Source organism: Ochotona princeps, chromosome 4, assembly GCF_030435755.1.
Source record: "Ochotona princeps isolate mOchPri1 chromosome 4, mOchPri1.hap1, whole genome shotgun sequence".
In the NCBI taxonomy this organism is placed as follows: Eukaryota; Metazoa; Chordata; class Mammalia; order Lagomorpha; family Ochotonidae; genus Ochotona; species Ochotona princeps.
In genome coordinates, this window is record NC_080835.1 from 80,334,818 (window position 1) to 80,357,570 (window position 22,753).

Consider the following 22,753-nt stretch of genomic DNA (forward strand, 5'->3'; position numbering starts at 1 on the left):
AGCCAGGACCCACACCAGTGCCTACATGGATGCCAGCACCAAAGGCATTGGCCTCAACCCCAACCCCCAGTGATATTTTCAGTAAATGAGTGAGGTAAACTCACTGATTTAAAAATCACTGTGTTCTTTTTCAATAGAAGAAGCTCAGTCAAGCATTATAAATATGCAAGTTGTTCTTTATAGTACACAGAGCGGTTGGGTGTGTAAGGTGAAGAAGACAAGGTGCAATGTTTAGATTCTCATAGCATAATTTCCCCTTTTCAGCCACTTACTTCACAGGCCGGAGCTGCTATTTTTTTCTTCCTTAGTAGTAGTAAGCACAGTGCCATTGAAAACCATCTGAATGTTGAGTTTTCTATCTCCTAACTGTATATTTTCTTTTTACTTATTTATTTTATTTTTATTGGACAGTCAGATATACAGAGAGGAGAGACAGAGAGGAAGATCTTCTGTCCGGTGAATCACTCCCCAAGTGACTGCAACGGCCGGTGCTGCGCTGATCCGAAGCCAGGAGCCAAGAGCTCTTCCAGGTCTCCCACACGGGTGCAGGGTCCCAAGTCTTTGGGCTGTCCTTGACTGCTTTCTCAGGCCACAAGCAGGGAGCTGGATGGAAGGTGGAGCTGCTGGGATTAGAACCGACAACCATATGGGATCCTGGCGCATGCAACGTGAGGACTTTAACCACTACGCTATCACGCCGGGCCCCTGACTGTATATTTTCACCTATTTTTCTGACGGCCACCCCAGGATCATTCTTAAAATGTGTCTGCTTTAAAAGCTTCCGAATTTCTTCAGAATCTTGTTCTCCACATGTATCTGCATATCACAGCTATCTTGATTTTATTTCTCACTGCCTCTGGGAAATAAAAATTAGTATTAAACATCCCTCCAGATTATGTTTTACCTACTCTAGCCTAAGCCAGATGATTTTATCAAAATGGGGAACCACACTGTGGCACAGTAGCAGCTTAAGCTGCCATCTGTGACTCAAGCATCCCCTGTGGGTGCTGGTTTGAGTCCCAGACTGCTCCATTTCCCATTCAGCTCCCTGCTAATAATGCACCTCAGAAAGCAGCAAAAGATGGCTCAGGTATTTGGACCCCTACATCCACATTATTGGGCTACAAAGATGAAGCTTCTGGCTCCTGGGCTCAACCTGGCCCACCCCTGGCAGTTCCAGCTATTTGAGAGTGAACCAACAAATGGAAGGGTGTGTGTGTGTGTGTTTCTCCTCCCTCTGTAACTCTGCCCTTCACATAAATCAACAGATCTTTAGAAAATAGCTTTAATCAAGCATTTAAAACGGATAAGAAAAATAGAGAATTGCTGTTTTTTTTATTAAACATGTCTCATGGTAATAAAAATGTCAGGCACTGATTTATACAAAGCATACTGTTGCCAAAACACAAAGTGTAATTGCTAAACAGACATATGGGAAAGTATTCAAACCGCACTATTTATCAAATGACGGTAGCATGTTTTATTAAACAAAGGAAAGAAAAAAATTTTAAAGAAGCATATTATTGACAGTAACAAACACTGCACCATGAGAAGCTTATGCCAGGAAAATAAAATTATATAGTTTTCCAGGAGGGCCTCATGATAGTCCTGCACATTACCAGCATGAATGGTCTTAGTAAAACCATTTTAGAAAGCATTTTGGTAATATGTATGTGGAATCACAAAAATGATTTGACTCTGACCCAATCCTGTAACATTGTCTTGTCAGGAAATGCACAGCAATGTTCGTTTCAGGAGTATTTTCAGGGAGAATGTCAATGTCCTGAATCAGAAGAAAAGTAGATTATGGAAAACATAGTAGCTTTAATTTTATGCAAGTACGTAAGGATTGCTCTGAAAAATAAGTGGCGCTAAAGATGATTTTGATAAAGTGTTCTGCTTTTAAGATAGTATGTACATGAATGATGGCCTTGTGACTACTGTTGAAGGACTATGCTGTTGTAATGATAAAAGGGGAATCAGTGGGCGGCAAGTGGGACTGCAGAGGGGAAATCTCTGATCCTGTGGAACTGTATCATAAAATTTTTTATTTAAAAAGATTGCATAGGCATGAACTCTGTGAATAGCATTTTCAAAATGAATTCTAAGTATTTAAAATTTTATTTTCATTTTATTGCAAAGACAAACACAAAACAGTAGAGACAGAGATCTCTCATCCACTAGTTTACTTTCCAAGTATCTACAGTAGTTGGTGCTGAGTCAGGCTGAAGCTGAGAATTCAGTGTGGATTTGCCATATGGGTAGCAGATACCCAAGCACTTGAGCCATCATCTGGTGCCTCTCCAGAATCACTTCACACTTGGCAGATATTGGCCGTCAGTTTTAGTCCCTGGGTCTCTCTGAACACACCGCTTTCCTCTTTCTCACCGCTTTCATCCTGGCCCAAGAAAATCATTCTGCATCCTACAAATATCTCGACCCTCATTGGAGTTTGTGTTCCACCTGCAGCTGGAAGAGCTTCTATAAAGATGAAGTCCAGGGCCCAGCACAGTGGCATAGCAGCTAAAGTCCTCGCCTTGAATGTGCTGGGATCCCATATCGGCCCCAGTTCTAATCCAGGCAGCCCCGCTTCCTACCCAGCTCCCTGCTTGTGGCCTGGGAAAGCAGTCGAGGACAGCCCAAAGCTTTGGGACCCTGCACCCATGTGAGAGACCCGGAAGAGACTCCTGGCTCCTGGCTCCTGGCTCCTGGCTTTGGATCAGCTCAACTCTGGCTGTTGCGATTACTTGGGGAGTGAATCATCAGAGGGATGATCTTCCTCTTTGTCTTTTTTCCTCTCTCTATATATCTGACTTTGCAATAAAAATAAATAAATCTTTTAAAAAAAGATGTAATCCATTCTAGGTACATCTTTGCTAGGCCGTCTGTGCTTTCTCACTGCTCATGGCTCAAGCACTGTAGGATTGACCTAACACTGGCTAGCCTAGTAGCTTGCTTCCTCCTCTCCATCCCTACTCTTAGGCCTGTCCTTTCTCATTTCCATTCCTTATTTCTTTCTTAAGCGTACTTGCTGCTCTAAAGCTGCTCCTCCTTTGTCTAGAAAGCTTTCCCACAGTACTTTGTGAGAGTAAATTATAAATATTATATTAGCCTTATATATAATATGTAAATATTACATGATAAAGCCATAATATTTATATTATATTATATTATATTATATTATATTATATTATATTATATTATATTATATTATATGGACAAGTATAAAATCAAGTATTGGGCCCAGAACAATAACTTAGTGGCTAAATTCTTACCTTGCATGAGCTGGGATCGCATATGGGCACTGCTTCACATCCCAGCTGCTCCACAACCCTCCTAGCTCCCTGCTTGTGGCCTGGAAAAGCAGCAGAGCACGGCCCAAAGCCTTGGGAAACCCAAAAGAAGCTCCTGGCTCCCAGCTTTGGATCCGGCTTAGCTCCTGCCATTCTGGCTACTTGTTGAGTGAACCAGCAAACGAAAGAACTTTCTCTCTCTCTCCTTCTCTCTGTAAATCTGCCTTTCCAACAATACAGATAAATATTTTTAAAATAACTTAGAAATTAAATTAAATTAGGCATTATAGGTATAGAATAAGTATATTAAAAAATGCCCACAACCAGCATTTTAAGTCTTCATCCCTCCAGCTCCATGTTATCACCTCTGGGAAATCTTCTGACCAAATCCCCTTCTTCCATTTTGTCACACCAATTACATGTTAGTGTTTGTTCCTCCCTGCTCCCCACCTCCTCCAACCCCACCCCTACACACCCTCCAACCCCACAAAATTTAAATTGCCTGAGCGCAGTGACTTGACTTAACTATTCTTAATAAATTAATTTATTTTATTACGCAATGATACAGCTCCAAAGGCTCCAGGAGTTCCCTTCCCCTCTCCCCAAATTCCCACTCTTCCCTACCCCCAATTTCCCCCATGTCATTACAATAGTATAGTCTTCACAATCAGTCGTAAGTCCATCATTCTACTATTTAAGTGTATCCTGACATTGTAGGCATGGACAATGGCAGACAGTCCAGCATCCTATTGTCAAGATGCATTCAACACAGTTACTATACATCCCTTACATGAAAAGCCATAAAACAAAACCACTTATTCACTATTTTTTCCAGGTTTCAAACATGTGTTAGATGAACAAATCAAATGTATTGCTGCTTGCCACCTCACATCTCTCTCCTGTTAGACTGTAAATTCCCCAGGCTGGAGCCATATTAGCTGTATTTCCTGTTGTACCCCATCAACTACACCATAGAAAACCTTCCATAAATGAATGCTGAAGAAGTTTTATCACACTTAGTTGAAAAATACAGGGGAAAAAAACACAGCAAAAAGGCAATGGTGGTAGGGTTAGAATTGTAAAAATATGAATACTTGGCCTGGCGTGGTAGTCTAGTAGCTAAAATCCTCACCTTGCGGTCACCAGGATACCATATGGGCGCCAGTTCCTTCCAGCTCCGTTTGTGGCCTGGGAAAGCAGTAAAGGACAGCCCAAAGCCTTGGGACCCTGCACCCATGTTGGAGACCTGGAGGAGGGTCCTGGCTCCTGGCTTCAGATTGGCTTGGCACCAGCCATTGCAGCCATTAGGGGAGTGAACCAGCAGATGGACAAATATTTATGTCTCGTTTTCTCTCTGTAAATCAGACTTTGCAATAAAAATAAATACACCTTTTTATTTTTTACAGTTTTAAAAAAGATTTATTTATTTTTATTACGAAGTCAGATATACAGAAAGGAGGAGAGACAGAGAGGAAGATCTTCCGTCCAATGAATCACTCCCCAAGTGACCCCAATGGCCATGCTGTGCCAAGCCAAAGCCAGGAGCCAGGAACCTCTTCCAGGTCTCCCACATGGGTGCAGGGTCCCAATGCATTGGGCCGTCCTCGACTGCTTTCCCAGGCCACAAGCAGGGAGCTGGATGGGAAGCGGGGCTGCCGGGATTAGAACCGGCAACCATATGGGATCCTGGCGCATCCAAGATGAGGACTTTAGCCACTAGGCCACCATGCCACGCCCAAAAATAAATGTTTAAAATATATATGTAATGGAACAATGACAATATAAATAGAAATCCACAGTTAAGCAAAAAGAAATAATAGTTGCACATATTATACTTTTTGAATAAACAGTTAAAAGACTAAACATAGAAATGGCACATAATTATTTATACTGTGAGCAACCAGATGTTTTGCCTTTTTTCCCTCCTGTATCTAAGTGGCTTCATCTTTTTTGCATCATCATAAACATAGAGAAAATGTTCTGTTTTGTTTCCTGCTTCATGTTCTGTCACATGCCTTTCCCCAGGAATCTACACTGCCCGCGTAATTACTACTTAGCAACCATGTTATGTTCAGTTAAATTAATGTACTTGAGGTGGGGTCATTGGTGAAAAATACATTTCCTACAACAGATTTTAAAATGTTTGAGTGTTCACAGGAGAGCATAAATCTCTGATGTCCTTGACCACAGGTGGAGAAAAACAGGTAGTGATGGGTGTGTGTTTAAGTGTGTTTAAGAAACAGGTAGTGATGGGTGTGGGTTTAACTGTGGAATGGGTGCTTGCGTTAGGATTACATGAATGGTGGTTTCTTTTCAAAGATTAAGTCTGTAGGGGAAATTAATAGGTTATGCTTATAGAGGGTGTTCCTAAGTCAGGTTGGTAGCATGAGCGTCCCTTGAAATAACATGGATGTTTTGAGATGTGGAAGAGGGCCGTGCTGGGGGTGGGCCTCAGGAAGTGAATGTGGCATACAAGCACAGACACTAGTAAGCACGTGTTACTGAATCGGAGCAGCCAGAATGGATCAGAAGCAGATCCTCAGGAATCTGAGTGTGTTCTCCACTTGACCTTAGCCAAAAGGTCGAGAAGCGATGAATGTGTTCTGTCACTAAGGGAAGCAGCAACAATGACAGGAGTGACCTGGTGTTAGGCTGACAAAAGAGGAAGCACCCATGCAAATTCTGTAAACAGAACACAGTTGTTACCTAATGTTCCACAAAATGCAAGCCTGGGCAGGATACCCTCTGGCTTCCTTCTTGAATGATTTTATAAATAGCAGTATCGTAGCCCCAAGCAGGAGCATGAGTTATAACCACATCAGTTCCTTACCTTTAACCCCAAATGTGCCACTTGGCAGCCTGCTCACAGCAAAAACAACTTGCCTAAAAAAAAAATCTCACAACCCTCAATGGTTTAACTTAGAACTTGAAGCAGCACTTTCTTTTGAAATAGAACTAAATAGAGAAGGCCAGGAGAGAAGGAAAAAATCACAAATGATGGGGTTTCAGATCTTGTATTCTGTAGGGGTAAGACAGACACTGGTGTGCTGGGTGACTTTTTCTGTCTATCTGAAATTACACTGTCCGTTACAATGCACAGCTCTGTGCCCATTCATGGATTTTCAGGTCTTCACCTCTAAAGAATTATGTTGTCCAAGAATTAACACTCAACAATTTTCTTTTATCTCTGACCAAATAAGGATTCTGTCTATGAAAGTCACCGTTGAATCCCCATTGCCTACACAGGCCTTCAATAAATGTTTAATTGCTTAACATTATTCAATAAATATTTAATGGGATAATGAGTAAGCAGATCAGAATATTCTAGTTTTAACATGTCATTCAACATCTTATCAACCTATTGGATTAATAAGTTGGTTTTTAGCACATTATTCAGTTGTCAACTATTAACTACTAGCAAACAACAACAAAAAAAACCTTAGGTTGTCATCATATTTAGAAAAATACATCTAGATTTATACTGATATGCAGTGCTGAAATTCTTATGAGTCATTTTTAAAAGCTAGATTTATTTATTTATTTATTTATTTATTTATTTATTTATTTATTTGAAAAGCACAGTTCAGAGAGAAAGAGACAGATCTTCTTTATGCTGGTTTCCTAGAAGAGCACAAAGCCAGGACTGGCCCAGGCCAAAACCAGCATCAGGAGCTACATCCTGCCCTCCCACATTGGTGCAGAGGCACAAATACTTAGGCCGTTTTCTGCAGCTTTCCTAGGTGCATTGGCAGGGAGCTGGATCAGAAGTTGAGCAGCCAGGACTTGAACTGGCACCCCTATGGGATGCCAGCACAGCAACTTAAACCACAGCTATGGTCCCAGAGTGAAATTTTTAAAGTTGGGACTGGCTGATCCACACCCTGTGTGCTGGCATCTCACACGGGATATCATGTCCCAGTTGCTCCATTTCCAATCCAGCTCTGTGCTTATGGCCTGAGAAAACAGTGGAGAATGGTCCAAGTTCTTGGGCCCCTACACCTATGTAGGAGACCCTGAAGAAACTCATGGCTCCTAGCTTTGTATGATTAGCTCAGCTCTGGTTGTTGCGGCCATCTGGGGAGTAAAACATCTGGGGAGTACAATGGAAGGCAGGTTCTCTCTCTCTTTCTCTCTATCTCTTCCCTCTTTCCCTGTATAATATCTGCCTCTCAAATAAAAATAAGTACAACTTTTTTTAAAAAAAGATTAAGTTGATACTGCATCTCCATTTGGTAAAATTTAGCTCTTCTCTTGACTTTGCCCTGGATGGGAATGAATTTCAAATTTGAAGAGTGCATTGATATGTTTTCTTTTCTTTCAGCAAACTTCAGAAGACAAAGAGGGATATCAGATGGCTTCAAGGAGTGACTGGTGAATGGTTTGAAGAGATTCAAAGGAAAAAGTTTTGTAATGAAACAGATGTTAGCCAAATGTTGAAACAACCACTTAAACACAGGTTAAGGAAGGAAATGGCAAAAAATGGTGAGAAAAATATATATATTGATTTTCTTTCTTTTCTTTTGTGGCATAGTATTGTATAAAAAGGTTCTATGGATCTCCAAATCAGCCAGTCCATAATTTAGGACTATTACATTTAGCATTGTTAAGGCACAAAAATTTTATAACACAGCATATACTTTTTTTTTATTAAGTTTATTCATTAATTACATTGTGTTGTAATTTCGTAGGAACTGGGATTCTCCCCACCCCTCCCCACACCCTCCCCACATGGTGGGTTCCTCCACCTTGTTGCTTAATCATAGTTCAAGTTCATTTGAGATTCCCTCTTTGCAAGCATATGCCGAGCATAGAGTCCATCATCTTATAGTCCAGTCAAGTCCAACTACTTATTGGGGAGACCCTCTCTGGTCTGATGGCAGAGCCAGCAGAGTATCATCCCGATCAAATAAAAGCACTAACATACCATCAGCAACAATTGACATCATATAATGATGAATTGACATACTATTGAGCAGCCAACATGTTAAAAAATAAATGCGATTTCTTAACCACATTCTGTGACCCCCCCATTCACATTTCAATTTTAGTTTATATATGATATATGACATAACATCTATAACATAACATGTTATACATAACATCATATCATCTTAAATTAAGGCAAACATGTGGTATCTAACCTTTTGGGATTGGCTCATTTCCCTTAGCATTATGGTTCAGCATATACTTTGAAAAGTGAACTGACAGGACTCGGAATCTAGTGGCTAAATCCTCGCCTTGCATTCTCCAGGATCCCATATGGGCGCTGGTTCGTATCCTGGCTGTTCCACTTCCCATCCAGCTCCCTGCTTGAGGCCTGGGAAAGCAGTTGAGGACAGCCCAAAGCCTTGGGACCCTGCACCCATGTGGGAGACCCAGAAGAGGTTACTGGCTCCTGACTTCAGATCAGCTCAGCCTTGGCTGTTGAGGCCACTTGGGGAGTGAACCAGTAGATGGACCTCCATCTGTGTGTCTGCCTTTTTAATAATAAAATAAAATAAATCTTTTTTTAAAAAGTAAACTGACATTTTATTGTAATGATGTCTGAGCAGTGTATTTTTTTTAGAATCAGACAGCTAAGCAACATAACATAGTGGTTAGGAACATAGTGATTTCAAGAAAGGCATGGGTTCAAATCTCCCTTCTGTCTGTCCATGTGGATCTGTTGGAGATATTTATTCTGAATCAATTTTGATTTTTTTCATTTTCAAATGAATATGATAGCTACCTCAAATGGTGATTATGAAATTTAAATAAAATTATATGTGTAAAGTCTTAAGGACCCAGCGCTGTGGCCTAGCGGCTAAAGTCCTCGCCTTGAGCACACCGGGATCCCATATGGGCGCCGGTTCTAATCCCGGCAGCTCCACTTCCCATCCAGCTCCCTGCTTGTGGCCTGGGAAAGCAGTGGAGGACGGCCCAAAGCTTTGGGACCCTTCACCCATGTGGGAGACCCGGAAGAGGTTCCTGGTTCTCGGCTTTGGATCGGTGCAGCACTGGCCGTTGCAGTCACTTAGGGAGTGATTCATTGGACGGAAGATCTTCCTCTCTGTCTCTCCTTCTCTCTGTATATCTGACTTTGTAATAAAAATAAATAAATCTTAAAAAATTATATGTGTAAAGTCTTAAGCCATAACACAGTGAGCTTTTGAATAAAAGGGATAGTGATGCAGGAGGAGGAGGACGCAGAAGAGTGAGGGGAGGGAGACAAGAGGAGAGGACAAGGAGAGGAGCTGGCACCCTCTCTGTCCCTTTGGTGAGCTCCACAAATGAGCTCTCATAAATACCTGTGGACAGCCTCTGTGACTACCAGCACCACTCAACTATTTTTATCTATAGGTGAGAATAGTTAAACCTACTTCCAGAGGTCTATTATGACAATAACAGTGCATTAGAAATTACAAAATGCAAAATTGGAGCTAAGTGTCTTTTGCACTGCTTTTTACACATGTTACTAACACAGGTAACATCATGAAACATGTAATGATATTTTTAAATTTACAAATTGGCAAATAGTCGCAACTCCCACAGTGAGTAAATCTGAACAGACTCACACTGAGAGTTTTAGGTTAATGCCATCCATACCATTAGTGACTTGACTTTGACCTTGGATTCCTCAATATTTATAGTCACTATGTCCAAAAGTATTATGGTGTGAGAATACTTCAAAATTTTTGTGGAAGAGAAGTAGAAGATAAGTTTGGGGCAGGCATTTGGTGAAGCAATGACGACACTTTCTCGGGGTGCCTACATCCCACACTGGAGTGGCTGGACTCTTGTCCTGACTCTTCTCTTGATTCCAGCTTCCTACTAACATACACTCTTTGGGCGACAGAAGACTCAGGTTTAGGTAACTGGGTCTCTGCCAGCCAGACTTAAAGGCCTGGATTGATTGCCTGCTCCCAGCTCCAGCCTCACCCAGCTCCAGCCCTTGTGGCCTTTTGGGGAGTGAACCAACGAATAGAGGCTCCCTATCTGTCTCTCTGTCTCTGCCTTTTAAATGAATAAAAATTATGAAATAAAAAGTTGATTTGGGTGCAAGAAATTTAAATCCATGCTTGTATCTTTTTTATATAAATATGTGTTTCTATTAACTTTTTGGAGTTATTTTGTATTTACCTAGGAATATAAAAGATTTCATTATTTATTTGAAAGGCGGGGTTATTAATAGAGAAAAGAATTGAGAGAGAGAGAGTGTAACAAACATCAGCTGGGTAATTCCCCAAATGGCCATCCGCACTAGCAAGGGTTGGTTCAGTCCAAAGCCAGGAGCCAAGGGCCTTTTCCAGGTCATGTGAGTGGCAGGGGCCCATGCATTTGGGCCATCCTGATCTGCTTTCCCAGGCACATTAACAGGCACTAAATCAGAAGAGGAACAGCTAAGACTGGACCCGGAGCTTATATGGAATGCGGACTCTGCAAGAGGTTTAACTTGCTGTGCCACAGTGCCACCAACCTCAAACCTGGGAAGGATTCACCGAGGCAAAATCTTTACTCTATTTTTAGATCCTTCGGAATTACAAACATCAAGATCTAAAAATGAAGCTAACCCCAAAAACCAAACATCTGTTGCTTCTCGGCTGAGCCTCCGGGCGTCCTTTGCATCCCTGTTCTCATTCAGAAAGTCTGGAAAAGAGAGTTTAAAGCCTCAGTCGCTGGGACAGAAAGGGTGAGTTAAACTGCGATCCTGTGACAGCTCCTTGGTTACATGACATCAGAAATCAGCAGCCTGTTTTGTGTTCAAAATGTGTAATGTTTGTTCTTAGGATTTCAGTTCAAGTGATAACAAAAGAGCCAGCAGTTAGCTAACAGGAAACTGCAACAGAGTCCCTAAAATCCTGTTTCCAGACAATAGCAGAGGTCCCTGGTGGTACGGTGGGCTAAAATGTTAGGAAATAGCTCCTGACCTCTTCCCTACCGCAAAAGAGCCCAAGTCTTGGCTGGGAGGACACATTTAAAGCCAAGCTATTCCTTTGGGGAGTGTGTGTGCCCCTAACTTAAGGAGAACTGGCGTGTAAAGAGTCCATGCGAGTCAATAAAAGATAAGCCATAGAGTGGAGGGGAAAAAAAAAGAACTCTTGAGACAGAGGGATCAAGGTACTGCTGTCGCCAGAAATGCTGAGAGCAGCCGTTGCCACGTGGTTGCCCTGAATCTACAGGTGAGGTGCAGGAGGGAAGCCACTGGAGCTGCAGCAGCATAGTTCCCAAGGATTTCCAGCCTGGAATTGTCAAAATCTGTCCATGTGGTCTCCTTATGTTGTTGGATTGTTTTGTGAAAAACAGAGCAAGGCTAGGCTAATGTGCACTTGAGCTGACTGCAAAATATTTTTGGCAAGTCTTCCCGGTTGCAAAGCTTCCCACCCCCTTAAGGTGTTGGCTTGGCACGTGATGTGTTCCGGGTGCCGTCAACCCATTAACAGTGCGTGGCTGCACGCTAAACGGGTGTTGGAGGTCGCGGTTGCTGAAAAACAAGAGGCAGCCGAGGTTGGTGAAGTGGGGGATGAGGCTCCTGGCTTAGCAGAGCCCGAACCTCCCCTCCTGGAGAGTAGAAGGAAGGCGTTTCACTCCTGGCCTTCACCTGAGGCTGCTTTTGTCTGATGAAATCACGGAGAGCTGAACAGAATGTAGGTTTGCGTGTCTACCTCTGCCAGAGTCCCATGCCAACAAAAACTGTGGGAGTAGGTGAGTCGCTTTTCTTTGTAAAAATGTTTGCAGTACCAGTACTTCTCTTATTTGTGGGATTGAAGATTGTGTTTTCTATGCTTGGAAAGTGCTGCTTTTAAGGAGGAAAGAAATATATCCAGTCTGTAGGACAGCTAATATTTGTGATATAATTTATATTGTAAGTGATTTCCTTTGAGGCAGAGATTTAAATAGCTAACAGTCGAACACTGTTAAACTGGGAAAAGTCGAGGGACCTGTTTAAATCTGTGGACAAGTTATTTCCAAGTTCATATTAGAAGTTACTATACAAGTGGGTCAAACAAGATAAAAGATCTATAATATTCATACTCAGTGTCATACATTTTGGTTACACATAAATTGGAGGAAAAAAAAAAAGAAAATTTGGAAAATTCTGCCTGGCAAGTTTCCTTCTTAGATACCAAAATGACATCTTGCTTTTAGCAAGGTGAACTGAAGTACACAACACGGAGTGCAGAAATCACATTACATCATTAAAGCGTGTGTGTATAGCGATTTTCAAAACTATTCACTTAATTCCATTTTAATTTCAAAACCGAAAAGGGGCTATCACCTTTACCCTCACATTACCATTGGTGTTTATAAATATTTATCGATTCTATTGGTGTAAAATATAAGGGCAGTATATTTTGGGCTCCTTGGAGACCTCAGAAGACAAAATGTTAAAACATGTCCTTTATTTTTAAATTTGAATGTGCCCTTTGGGCCTAAATCCTACCTGTGGAGGAAGCAGTATTTAAGGCAATGTTATCAACAATGAATCAGACATGCTGAGGGGACTTTCATCTCAGGAAAACTGGGCTTCCTCGGGCAGCTCTGATCTTCCAAAAACACAAAATCAACCTTCCAAGTCCATGCTCTACGCCAGGATCTGCTCCTTGCCAGCGAGCACACTGGGAGGGACCGCCGAAGGGCTTGGGAGTGCAGGGCGGCGGTCAGGTTCCTACTTGCTCAAGTCAACATGGGCTTGCTTGACTTTGTCACACTAGGTGCCCTGAAGAGCAGGGCAGCAGAGCAGGTTAGAAGATCTTTTGCAAAACGGAGGAAAACAATCAGCTCCTGCGTGCAAATGTCCATCTTCTATTCAGCCTTAAAAATACTTGACTGTCAGAGAAATCGTTTTCCTGTTTTTAAAAGTTAGCTTTGGGTTTAACTGAGCAGTGAGACTGAAGGAAATGGTCTTAATTTTACCAGATACATGTCTTCACCTTAAGGCCCAGACAATAAAAGCATTTGGTAACTTCTTGACACTCCAACTTTCTAAAATCAATGGATTCAAAAAAGCCATAGGAAGACAGCAGCCTCATGAATTTATTTTTGAAAGGGGCATAAAATATATTAACAATATGATTTATTCTTCCAAATTTATACATTCCCAAATTATAGCATTATAACTTAAGAAAATTTGTTTGAAAGTCAGAGTTATGGAGACAGAGAGACAGGGAAAGACACAGATCTTTCATCTTCTGGTTCACTCCCTAGATGGCCACATGGCCAAGGTTGGGCTATGCTGAAATCAAGAGCCAGGAGTTTCATCTGGGTCTCCATGTGTGTGGCAGGGTCACAAGTACTTGAGCCGTCTTGCTCTTTTTTCCTAGGCTATTAGCAGGAAGTTGGATCAGAAGTGGAGCAGTTTGGGACACAAACTAGCATCCACATGGAAGCTGGCATTACAGGCGGCTATATGCACTACAGCACAATGCCAGCTCCACTATGATAACATAATCACATTGTTAAGGATTGATCTGCCCCCAACCTCAGGAAGAAAGAAAAATATTTTCTGTTTGTGTTTTGATTTATTTGCTGTTAGCTAATAAATTCAAGAAAAGAATACATATATTGTATGCAGCTTTCCCCCAGAATTTTTCCATAAGTCCCATTTCTTCTCTTGTAATGAGGTGTCCAATGCTTATGACATAAGGTGATCAACCCACAACCATGGAATTTTAGTGACTGCATTATTTTGCAGCTTCCTTTCATACAGTTCAGCAAGTATCCAAGTGTGCAAGACAAAACCATGTTTGTCCCTGAGTGTTCCATTCTTGTCGTAAGCGCAAGCCCTTCCAGGACCCTTCCCCATTATGAACAAGTGATATGCATTGCTGTTCTCTGATCTATGCTCCTCCATTGGGCTCCACCATGAGATCACACTCTCAGGGAGCACTTATTCTGGCCACACACCTTCCCAAATCAAAGTGATACAACCACATGCTGCCTGTTTGTTCTCATGAAGTTTTTCCCCTCACTCTTTTCCTTGTGCTAGTTCCAAGGATTAAGGAAAGGTGAAGTACAAGGGAATCAGCTCAAAAGGCTCATGAATAGCATGTACAGTTCAGGTCACTTCTTCCCTGTGAGAATGCTCACAGGGCTCTCCATGCAGTGCTTTGCTCACCACAGGGTTGTGATGAGTAGCATGGCCGTCTTGGCATGAGTGTTTGCGTACCCACTACTCTGTTGCTGTAGGACGTGAAGAGCTTTGATGGCTCCACCAAGCTGCTCTTCAGACATGCCCATATTTGCCTGATCCACAGGGCGTTCACAGACTAGGTCATGCAACTGCATCTTCCCTTGCGTAAGCAAAAGAGCAAATACTATTTTGGAAATTTTAAACGGCAGTCTGTTTTTGTTTTTGTTTTCCGCGCTCGCTGTCTTTCTCTTCCATTTTTCCTTTCCTCTTTTCTAATTGATTCCTCTGCTTGGACTGGATGATGCAGGGATCTGAGACATCTAGGCTTGTGGGAAGTCTGAGTAAGCAGGCGCTTTCTTTGGCCAGCTCCTTCCGGGATCCCAGGTGTGGTGTCCACAGTTAGGCAGCTGGAAAGAAGTGAGATTAGGGGAGTGGCTTTGAGTTTCTCCCTGGGTGACCAATGATTTGCTTCCCAGGTGATCTGGTCGATCATTATTAGACTCTCATCAGTAGTTTTAAGATAATACCAGATAATCAGGCCTCAAGCTAGGGATTCAGTTTCAGAAAACATTAAGTAGGGCACAGCAGCTTGACTTACTTCATTTCCTGGATGCTCACTCAGGTTTGGGAACCACTTTAGCTTAGCTTATTCCTGTAATGATAGGGTTGTCAAAATTCTTAGAACGAGTGATAGTAGTCACAAGTGATAGCCACCCTTTCATGTATTTATGAAGCTTTTATCAAAGTTATTACCTTGAGTCCAATAATTTGTTTAGTGCTGGAGATAAAATAGTGAAAATGAAGCAAAGTCCTTTGTTGAGATTTTATAACCCAGTGAGGACTGCCAAATTCTTAGCTGCAGTCAGGCAAGAGGTAGAACATAGGATTCTAGGGAGGGCCAGTTGTTACTATTTATTACAGAAATTTCCTGTAAATGACAATCAGGAGTCTAGAGGAAGAGGTGTTCTGTAGACTTCACCTGTGATGTGGCCTGGCTGCCACCTGCGTAACAGATGAAAACACGGGTGGCTGCATTATGACATAGTTCATACAGTGTCCTTTTTTTTTTAAAGATTTATTTTTATTAGAAAGGCAGATATACAGATAAGAGGAGAGAGAGGGGAAGATCCGTCCAATGGTACACTCCACAAGCGGCCGCAACGGCTGGAACTGAGCCAATCCAAAGCCAGGAGCCTTTTCCGGGTCTCTCACGCGGGTGCAGGGTCCCAAGGCTTTCGGCCATCCTAGACTGCTTTCCCAGGCCACAAGCAGGGAGCTGGATGGGAAGTGGAGCTGCCGGGATTAGAACCGGCGCCCATATGTAATCCTGGTGCATTCAAGGCGAGGACTTTAACCGCTAAGCTATCATGCCGGGCTCTCATACAGTGTTCCTGTCAGGAGAACAAACAGGAGAACTTCACTCATACTAGAGAATCCTGAGGATTCTTGGAAGAGGAGAGCCAGTGTTTGGAATTAAGCTAAGCGATTAACAAGTCCAGAGGCTACACCATGCAAAAGGAATGACACAGCAAAAGTTGAGACTAGAGAAAGCAAGAATGATTCTACATCACTGAGATTTAATGACACAGTATAGGTAAGGACTGATAAGAGAAGGAGCAGAAGTTGGCAAGGCCAAAACACAGGAGCTTATGTATGCAGTGCAATACTAAAGAATTTGGATTTGATCCTGTGGACAGAGGCATGTAGTTAGTGATGCCTAAGGTTATATAACCGTTCTTTCCCTTATTATCTATGTATAACAGATAAAATCACCCACAACCTGCTGATCTGGACAAACATTAACATTTCTAAGTATTTCAAATTAGTGTACACGTGCATGAATTTTTTCCAATGAAGTTTTCAAGTGAAGAAATGATATAATCAGATTGTCAGTTCAGAAAGAACATTTGACCTCAGAGTTTCTAACCAAAGACAGTTTTGTCCCTAAGGATCATTTGACAATATTTGAAAATAGTTTTGATTTTTACAACCAAAAAGAGAGGAAAAATTGGCATCTGGTGGGCAGAGGTCAGCAATGCTGCTAAAGATATGGTCCAGTCATCTGACCAACACAATGAAGAAGTCTAACTGCCATGGCTGAGAAACTTGGCATCTGCTGTTACACAAGGAACACATTTGAGGGGACAAGCCAGAGTCAGAGAACAGGTAAGAGACTATTCAGACCATGTTCTACACAGTCTACAAAGGGTATAGAACCATTTTTCTGCCAAGTCCATTTAGATATCTGTAACACTACATATGAGTCACACAAAACTAGCACTTAAAAATTAGCCTGCTGCAGCGTTGTTTGATTTTGGGTACCGCTTGTGGTTATCTTGGCAGAGCCAGACCTAATGATTTTTGGGGCCTTATATGGCCTGTAGGCTGGACATTTTCCACCTCTGAAAGAGAGACTCAATGAAGAAAGCAAAGAAAATGGGTAGATTTGTACAGGATTTAGAATGGGAAATCACAGGTACCTGTAAGTTGGAAGTGGGGAGTGAAAAACAAGAAGACACAAACTTTCTGGTTGTGATATGCAGAACTACGCAGACAAACATAAAGGGTATAAAAGGAAGAGCAAGTGTAGCAAGGATAAAAATGAATGCATTCATTCACTAATTCAACAAAATCACTAGGAGAAGACCATGTGCAGCACCATGCATTCATTTATTCAACAAAAACTGCTTGGAGGACACTGTGGAGCACAAGCACAGAGACACAGTTCTTGACTTCATAGGCACTGGTTTTGTGAAGACAACAAAAAGGAAGTAATGGAACATAGAAGAATACTGCTAAGACAGAGAAAATGTGTATGCTGTGGGAGCAGTTAGGAGGGGGTACATATTTTTTTTTAAAGATTTTATTATTATTGGAAAGCCGGATATACAGAGAGGAGGAGAGACAGAGAGGAAGATCCTCCAACCGATGCTTCACTCCCCAAGTGAGCCGCAATGGGCCGGTGCGCGCCGATCCGATGCCAGGAACCAGGAACCTCCTCCAGGTCTCCCATGCGGGTGCAGGGTCCCACAGCCCTGGGCCGTCCTCAGCTGCCCTCCCAGGCCACAAGCAGGGAGCTGGATGGGAAGTGGAGCTGCCGGGACTAGAACCGGCACCCATATGGGATCCCGGGGCGTCCAAGGCGAAGACCCTAGCCACCAGGCCACACCGCCGGGTCCAGGGGGTACATATTTTACACTAAGTCTAGGGAGATGTCTGAGAGAAGATGACATGATGCTTCTCCAAGTGTGAGTTAGTCATCCAAAGAGATAGAAGAAAAGCAAAGAAACAATATGTGCAAAAGCCCAGAGGTCTATGAAGACCTCATAGCAGAAGAACTTCAGGAAGGTGAATGATGAGCCTGGAAAGTATGCGGAGATCACATGAGGCCTGATGCATACCGACAAGAATTCTAACTTCCACCTGAGAGCAAGTGAAAGTCTGCAGAGCTGTATATCACTCAGTGTCTACTGATCACTCTGGCCAGCTCTAGAGAATGGATCAGATTGGCACAAAACCTGAAGAAGGAAGGACAAGTAAGGGACTCTTGCAATAATATAATTGAAGAAATGATAAATGGTTTAACTAAAGTAAAGACAGGGAGAAGCGGAAATATGGTTGGATTTTGTTTTTCGTTTTGTTTTGTTTATGATATGTTTTTTGGTTTGTCAATTGATCCAATAAGAGGTTATAGAGGGAAGGCGAATGTGGGGGTCATGTTGGATATATAGGGTTCAGACTGTGGCTGTCCAGGGGGAGCTCCACAGTGAGTAAAGTATGCCTCATCAACAGTTGGAGGAATATCACTTAGGATTCTGGTGAGAAAATTTATATACTTTAGCCCTACCCTACCCTTAGATGAGAATTTCCAAATGGTGTCTTCAATAATGTGGAAAGAAAATAAAATCATAGGGCTGAACTTGCTGAATCTAAAGAACAAATACCTATGGAGGAATGGGGTATAGGGAAATGAGGCTTGAAGCGTGAGGGCCATCGGGCAGATGTGCCACATGGAAGTCTGTGTCAGGTGAATATTTTGGATAATACCTTATAAGGTTTTTAGACAGTAGCTTGATAAAATCAAAGTTACATTTCAAAGCTTCCTATTTGGTGGTGTGGAGATTGGAGAAGAATCCAGAAGAAAACCCTGTGGATGTTTAATATTAGGCTGAATTATTAGAAACAAAAAAGTAGGGATATCTCTAAGACATGGCATCAGTAGGTCTTGGGAGTAAATGTGGAAGACGGATATCTTTTTTCCTTTGAAATCGCTAAGGCCGGAGAACTTGTACCAGCATAGCTGATATGGCACTACGGTTGCTTGAATTCCCTCTACAAGGGAAAGTCATACCCATCAGAAACAACTTAGTTGGTAGGAGCCCCCTGCTAATTCACCTAAGAAAACAACAAAGATCGTCCAAATACTTGAGCCCCTTGGGAGACCTGGATGGGGCTCCTGGCTCCTGGGTCTGGTCTGGCTCAGTCCTGGTCATTGCAGTCATTTGGAGAGTGAACCTGCAGATGGAAAAATCTCTCTGTAAGTCTAGCTTTCTTTCTGTATCTCTGCTTTTCAATAAGTAAATACATTTTTGAAAGTTTATTTTTGATGCTGTATACAGTCGAGTAGGGTGGGAAGGATCAAGGATTAGGAGAAAGTGGGTGAGACCATTGTTTCCAAATTATCTTTTTCTTTTTCCTGTATCTGGGGGAAGGAGGGAGAGAAAGGAAAAAGCCACAGCCAGCCTCCCAGCCACCTCGGTACCCAGGAATGGAGAACAGCCACCCAATGTCATCCTAGGGTTCCAATATGGAGCATGCTCTGAGGGTTCTGCTCAAGTGGTTTTGATAGTTCTGAGATGCTGTCAATCTTGCCAATCCAAGGATAAGAAAATCCTTCCAAGGTCCATTGGCTGACATAGTCTACCTTACAGTCTCCATTTGCCCAGATATTTGCTGCCAACACTTGGCAATACAAACCAATTTGTTCTGCTCTCCTTCCTCTGCTATGGTACCAGATGTCCTCTGCAGGCCCCAATGGACTACTATATGCTCTGTGTGCATCTCTGCAGGCCCCAATGGACTACTATATGCTCCATGTGCATCTTAGAGCAATGGGTATGCCGTCCATTGCTCTAAGCCACTGAGGAGGCCCAGTTCTGACATATACACTCCACACTCAGACCACAGATCCTGCAGTTCTCCCTACGGTTTGAGTTCTGAGTCCAGCAGTTCAGTTGGAGGGATCCCCAAAGAAACCTCATCTGAAATGATCCCAGACCCATCTCTTGTGTGTGCTTGTCAGTACAGGGTTCAGCTCAGTCCATCACACACATCAGCCTACACGCACTGGTAGTTGCAATTGCTGGGTCAGTCCTGTCTCCAGCCCCATCTTTTAGTGTACCAGTGGTTGCTGTGGCCTAGCCCAATCCTGCCCCCCACACACTTGACCTTCATGTACACCAGTGGGAACTGAAGCCTAGTCATAGCTACCCCCAGTAACCCAAACCAGGCCCACCATGTGCAGCAGACTAATCCAGGCTGTCCCACATCCCATTCAGCTTTTTTACATGTCAATGGGCATTGGAGTTTAGCTCAACTGAACCAACTCCACTCTTCAGCCCACCCTTGTGCCAGCAGGTGCCACTGCTTATCTAGCCAGGCCCAGCCCCAAACTTTGTTCTCATGCTCACCAGTGGGAGCTGCAACCCATCAGAGAGGTACCCACAGTTTCCCTACAAGGCCCACTCCCAGTCCCGGATCTTGCACTTTCCAGGTGGTTCTGCAGTCCAGCTAGACAGAATGTGCCCCCAGTCCCAGAACTTGCCTGCTAATCAGCTAGTGCCATGACAAAGCCCAGCCACCCTGCGCTTACTCTGACTCATGTGTACACCAATGGGTGCACCCCTAACCTACTTCACATGCAGGACAACAGGTGTTGTGGCCCTGCCGGACCTAGTCTGCCCCCTGTCCCAGTTCTTGCACTCACCAGTGTGAGTGGTAGCCTAGCACGGGAGCCCCTGCTGCCCCCTTACCAGGTTTCTATTCCCCCTACACACACAGGTCTCACGTGTGCTGGTGGGTACCGCAGCCCAGTCTTTTAAGGCCTGCCTCAACTCGGCATTTGCCAGTGGGTGCTGCAGCCTGGCCTTGCCTGTCTTCCCCCAATTCCAGCTCATGCTGGAGGGTGCTGTAACCTAGGCCAGCCCGGCCAGCCCCCAGTCCCGGCCCTAATGTGAACTGGCTGATGTTGTGACCTGACCTGACCTATCATGTACCCCGTCTTGGTTCTCTCAAATCTTCTAGGTGTTACAAACTGGCCCAGCCTGGCCTATCCCCAGACCTGACCCACACTTAAACCAGCGAGTACTGAAACCTAACCTGGTTTGAGCTGCTCCCAGCCTTGGTTCTTGCACTCACTTGCTGGGACTGCATCCTAACAAAGGAATTTCCCAAGCTCCTCTGTCAGGTCTCCTTCCAATGGCAGATGCACACACTGGTAGGTCCTCAGCCCAGAATGACTTAGTCCACCCCCTGTCCTGGCAGGAACAGTGGTCTTATCCAATCAGTCCACACCAATTCTGGCTCTTTTAAAACAAAAGATTTATTTATTTTTATCAAAAGACAGATTTACATAGAGAAGGAAATACAGAGAGAAAGATCTTCTGTCTGCTGGTTCGCTCCCCAAGTGGTCCCAATGGCCTGAGCTGAACCGATAGAAAGCCAGGACCCAGGAGCTTCTGGGTTTCCCACATGGGTGCATGGATCCCAAGGCTTTAGGCCATCCTCTACTGCTTTCCCAGGCCACAAGCAGGGAGCTGGATGGGAAGTGGAACAGCCATGATACAAAGCAGCACCCATATGGGATCCTGGAGAATGCAAGGCAAGGATTTAACCACTAGGCCATCTTGCCAGGCCCACCCATTCTGGTTCTTAGTGTTGAGTGTTGTCACCTGGTGTATGCCCAGACACAGCACTCACATGACTCAGCAGGAACTGATACCTAGCTCAGCCAATCCTACGCCACCTTGGCTCTCCTGAGCACCAATGGGTGCTGGAGTACTAGCCCAATCCAGTACACCCCAAACCCAGTCCATATCCATGCCAAGGGACACTGCAGTCATATCTAGCCCAGATCGCCATCCCCATTCCAGCTTTCGCACTCACCAGTGGGAACCACAACCCAGCTAGGGCATCCCCTTAGCTCTCCAACCAGGCATTTTCCCAACTCAGGTCTCCCACTTGGGCAGGTGCATAAGTCTGACCCAGAAAGGTTCTCCGGATTCCCCCCCTCCAAACTGCTCAATCTCAGCCCCCTTGCTTACTTGCAATTACAGTGGCCTTGTCAATAGAAATTCCCCAGAAGTCATTCCTCATCTGCAATATACTCCATCAGCAGGCCTCCCTCCCATACATCCCCATCCCATATCCCCCTCTTTGAACCATCCACAGTACCAGTGCCAGGGAACACGTGGGTTCCCAAGCCCAGTCTGTGGTGGGGTGGCGTACTGCTCTTAAGTCCTGCCTGCCACCAGAGAGCCAAGATCATAGACAGGTTTTCAGGATTCAATAAATGTATACATAGAGAAGATCTGAAAATAAAAGAATCCACTCCAAAAGCTGAAGTCCAGTGTGCACCAGAATCTGAAACTTTGAGGGCTGAGAGGACATTGCAAATGGAAAATTCCACACCTAACCTCATGTGATAGGTAATGTCAGATCATAGCAACACAAAAGCATTGCCCTAGAGGTATGTGTATGAGATGTATTAGCAACACAGTCATGTCTAGACTTGAGTCCCATGCCTAAGATATCTTGTAATGTAAATGCAAAGATTCCAAAATTCGAAACATCTGAAATCTGGAATACTTCTGGTTCCAAGCACTTTGGATCAAGGCTATTCAACCTGTGTTTTGACTTGTAGCTGTTATTAGTAGAGGTAGTATTTTCGAATAATATGAAACAAATCCATGATATTAATTTTAATTTATTTGAAATTCGACATAAACTACTAAATACATAGAAGTAATTTTAAAATACAAAATCATTTGGCTCCATAGTTTTAAAAAATATTTGGTTATTCATCTGTTCATTTATTTGAAAGAGAAACAAAGACAGAGAGAAAGCGAGAGAAAGAGAGAGATTTTCCATCCAATGACTCCAAATGACTGGAATAAGTAGGACTGAGCCAGGCCAAAGTCAGGAGCCAGGAGCCAGGAGCTTGGAGCCAGGAGCCAGGAGCCAAGAGTCACATCTTCTACATGAATGGTAGAGTCCAAAATACCTAGCCATCTTTACTGCCTTCCCAAACACATTAATAGGAAGCTGGATTAAAAGTGGAGTGTCCAGGGCT

At 43.4% G+C, this 22,753-nt stretch overlaps 1 protein-coding gene across 2 annotated transcripts in view; it reads left to right on the forward strand.

Moving 5' to 3' along the window:
* EXPH5 (exophilin 5) overlaps nt 1-22,753 on the forward strand; it is a 79,226-nt gene that overhangs the window by 39,673 nt on the left and 16,800 nt on the right. The window contains exons 2-3 of one of the 2 annotated variants that reach the window (XM_004585212.3): nt 7,615-7,775; nt 10,800-10,962. In XM_004585212.3, coding sequence (XP_004585269.2) covers nt 7,615-7,775; nt 10,800-10,962 — 324 coding nt within the window. Of the gene's footprint in view, nt 1-7,614; nt 7,776-10,799; nt 10,963-11,770; nt 11,976-22,753 lie in introns of those variants that run through there. The other variant, XM_058663947.1, reaches the window with a different exon arrangement.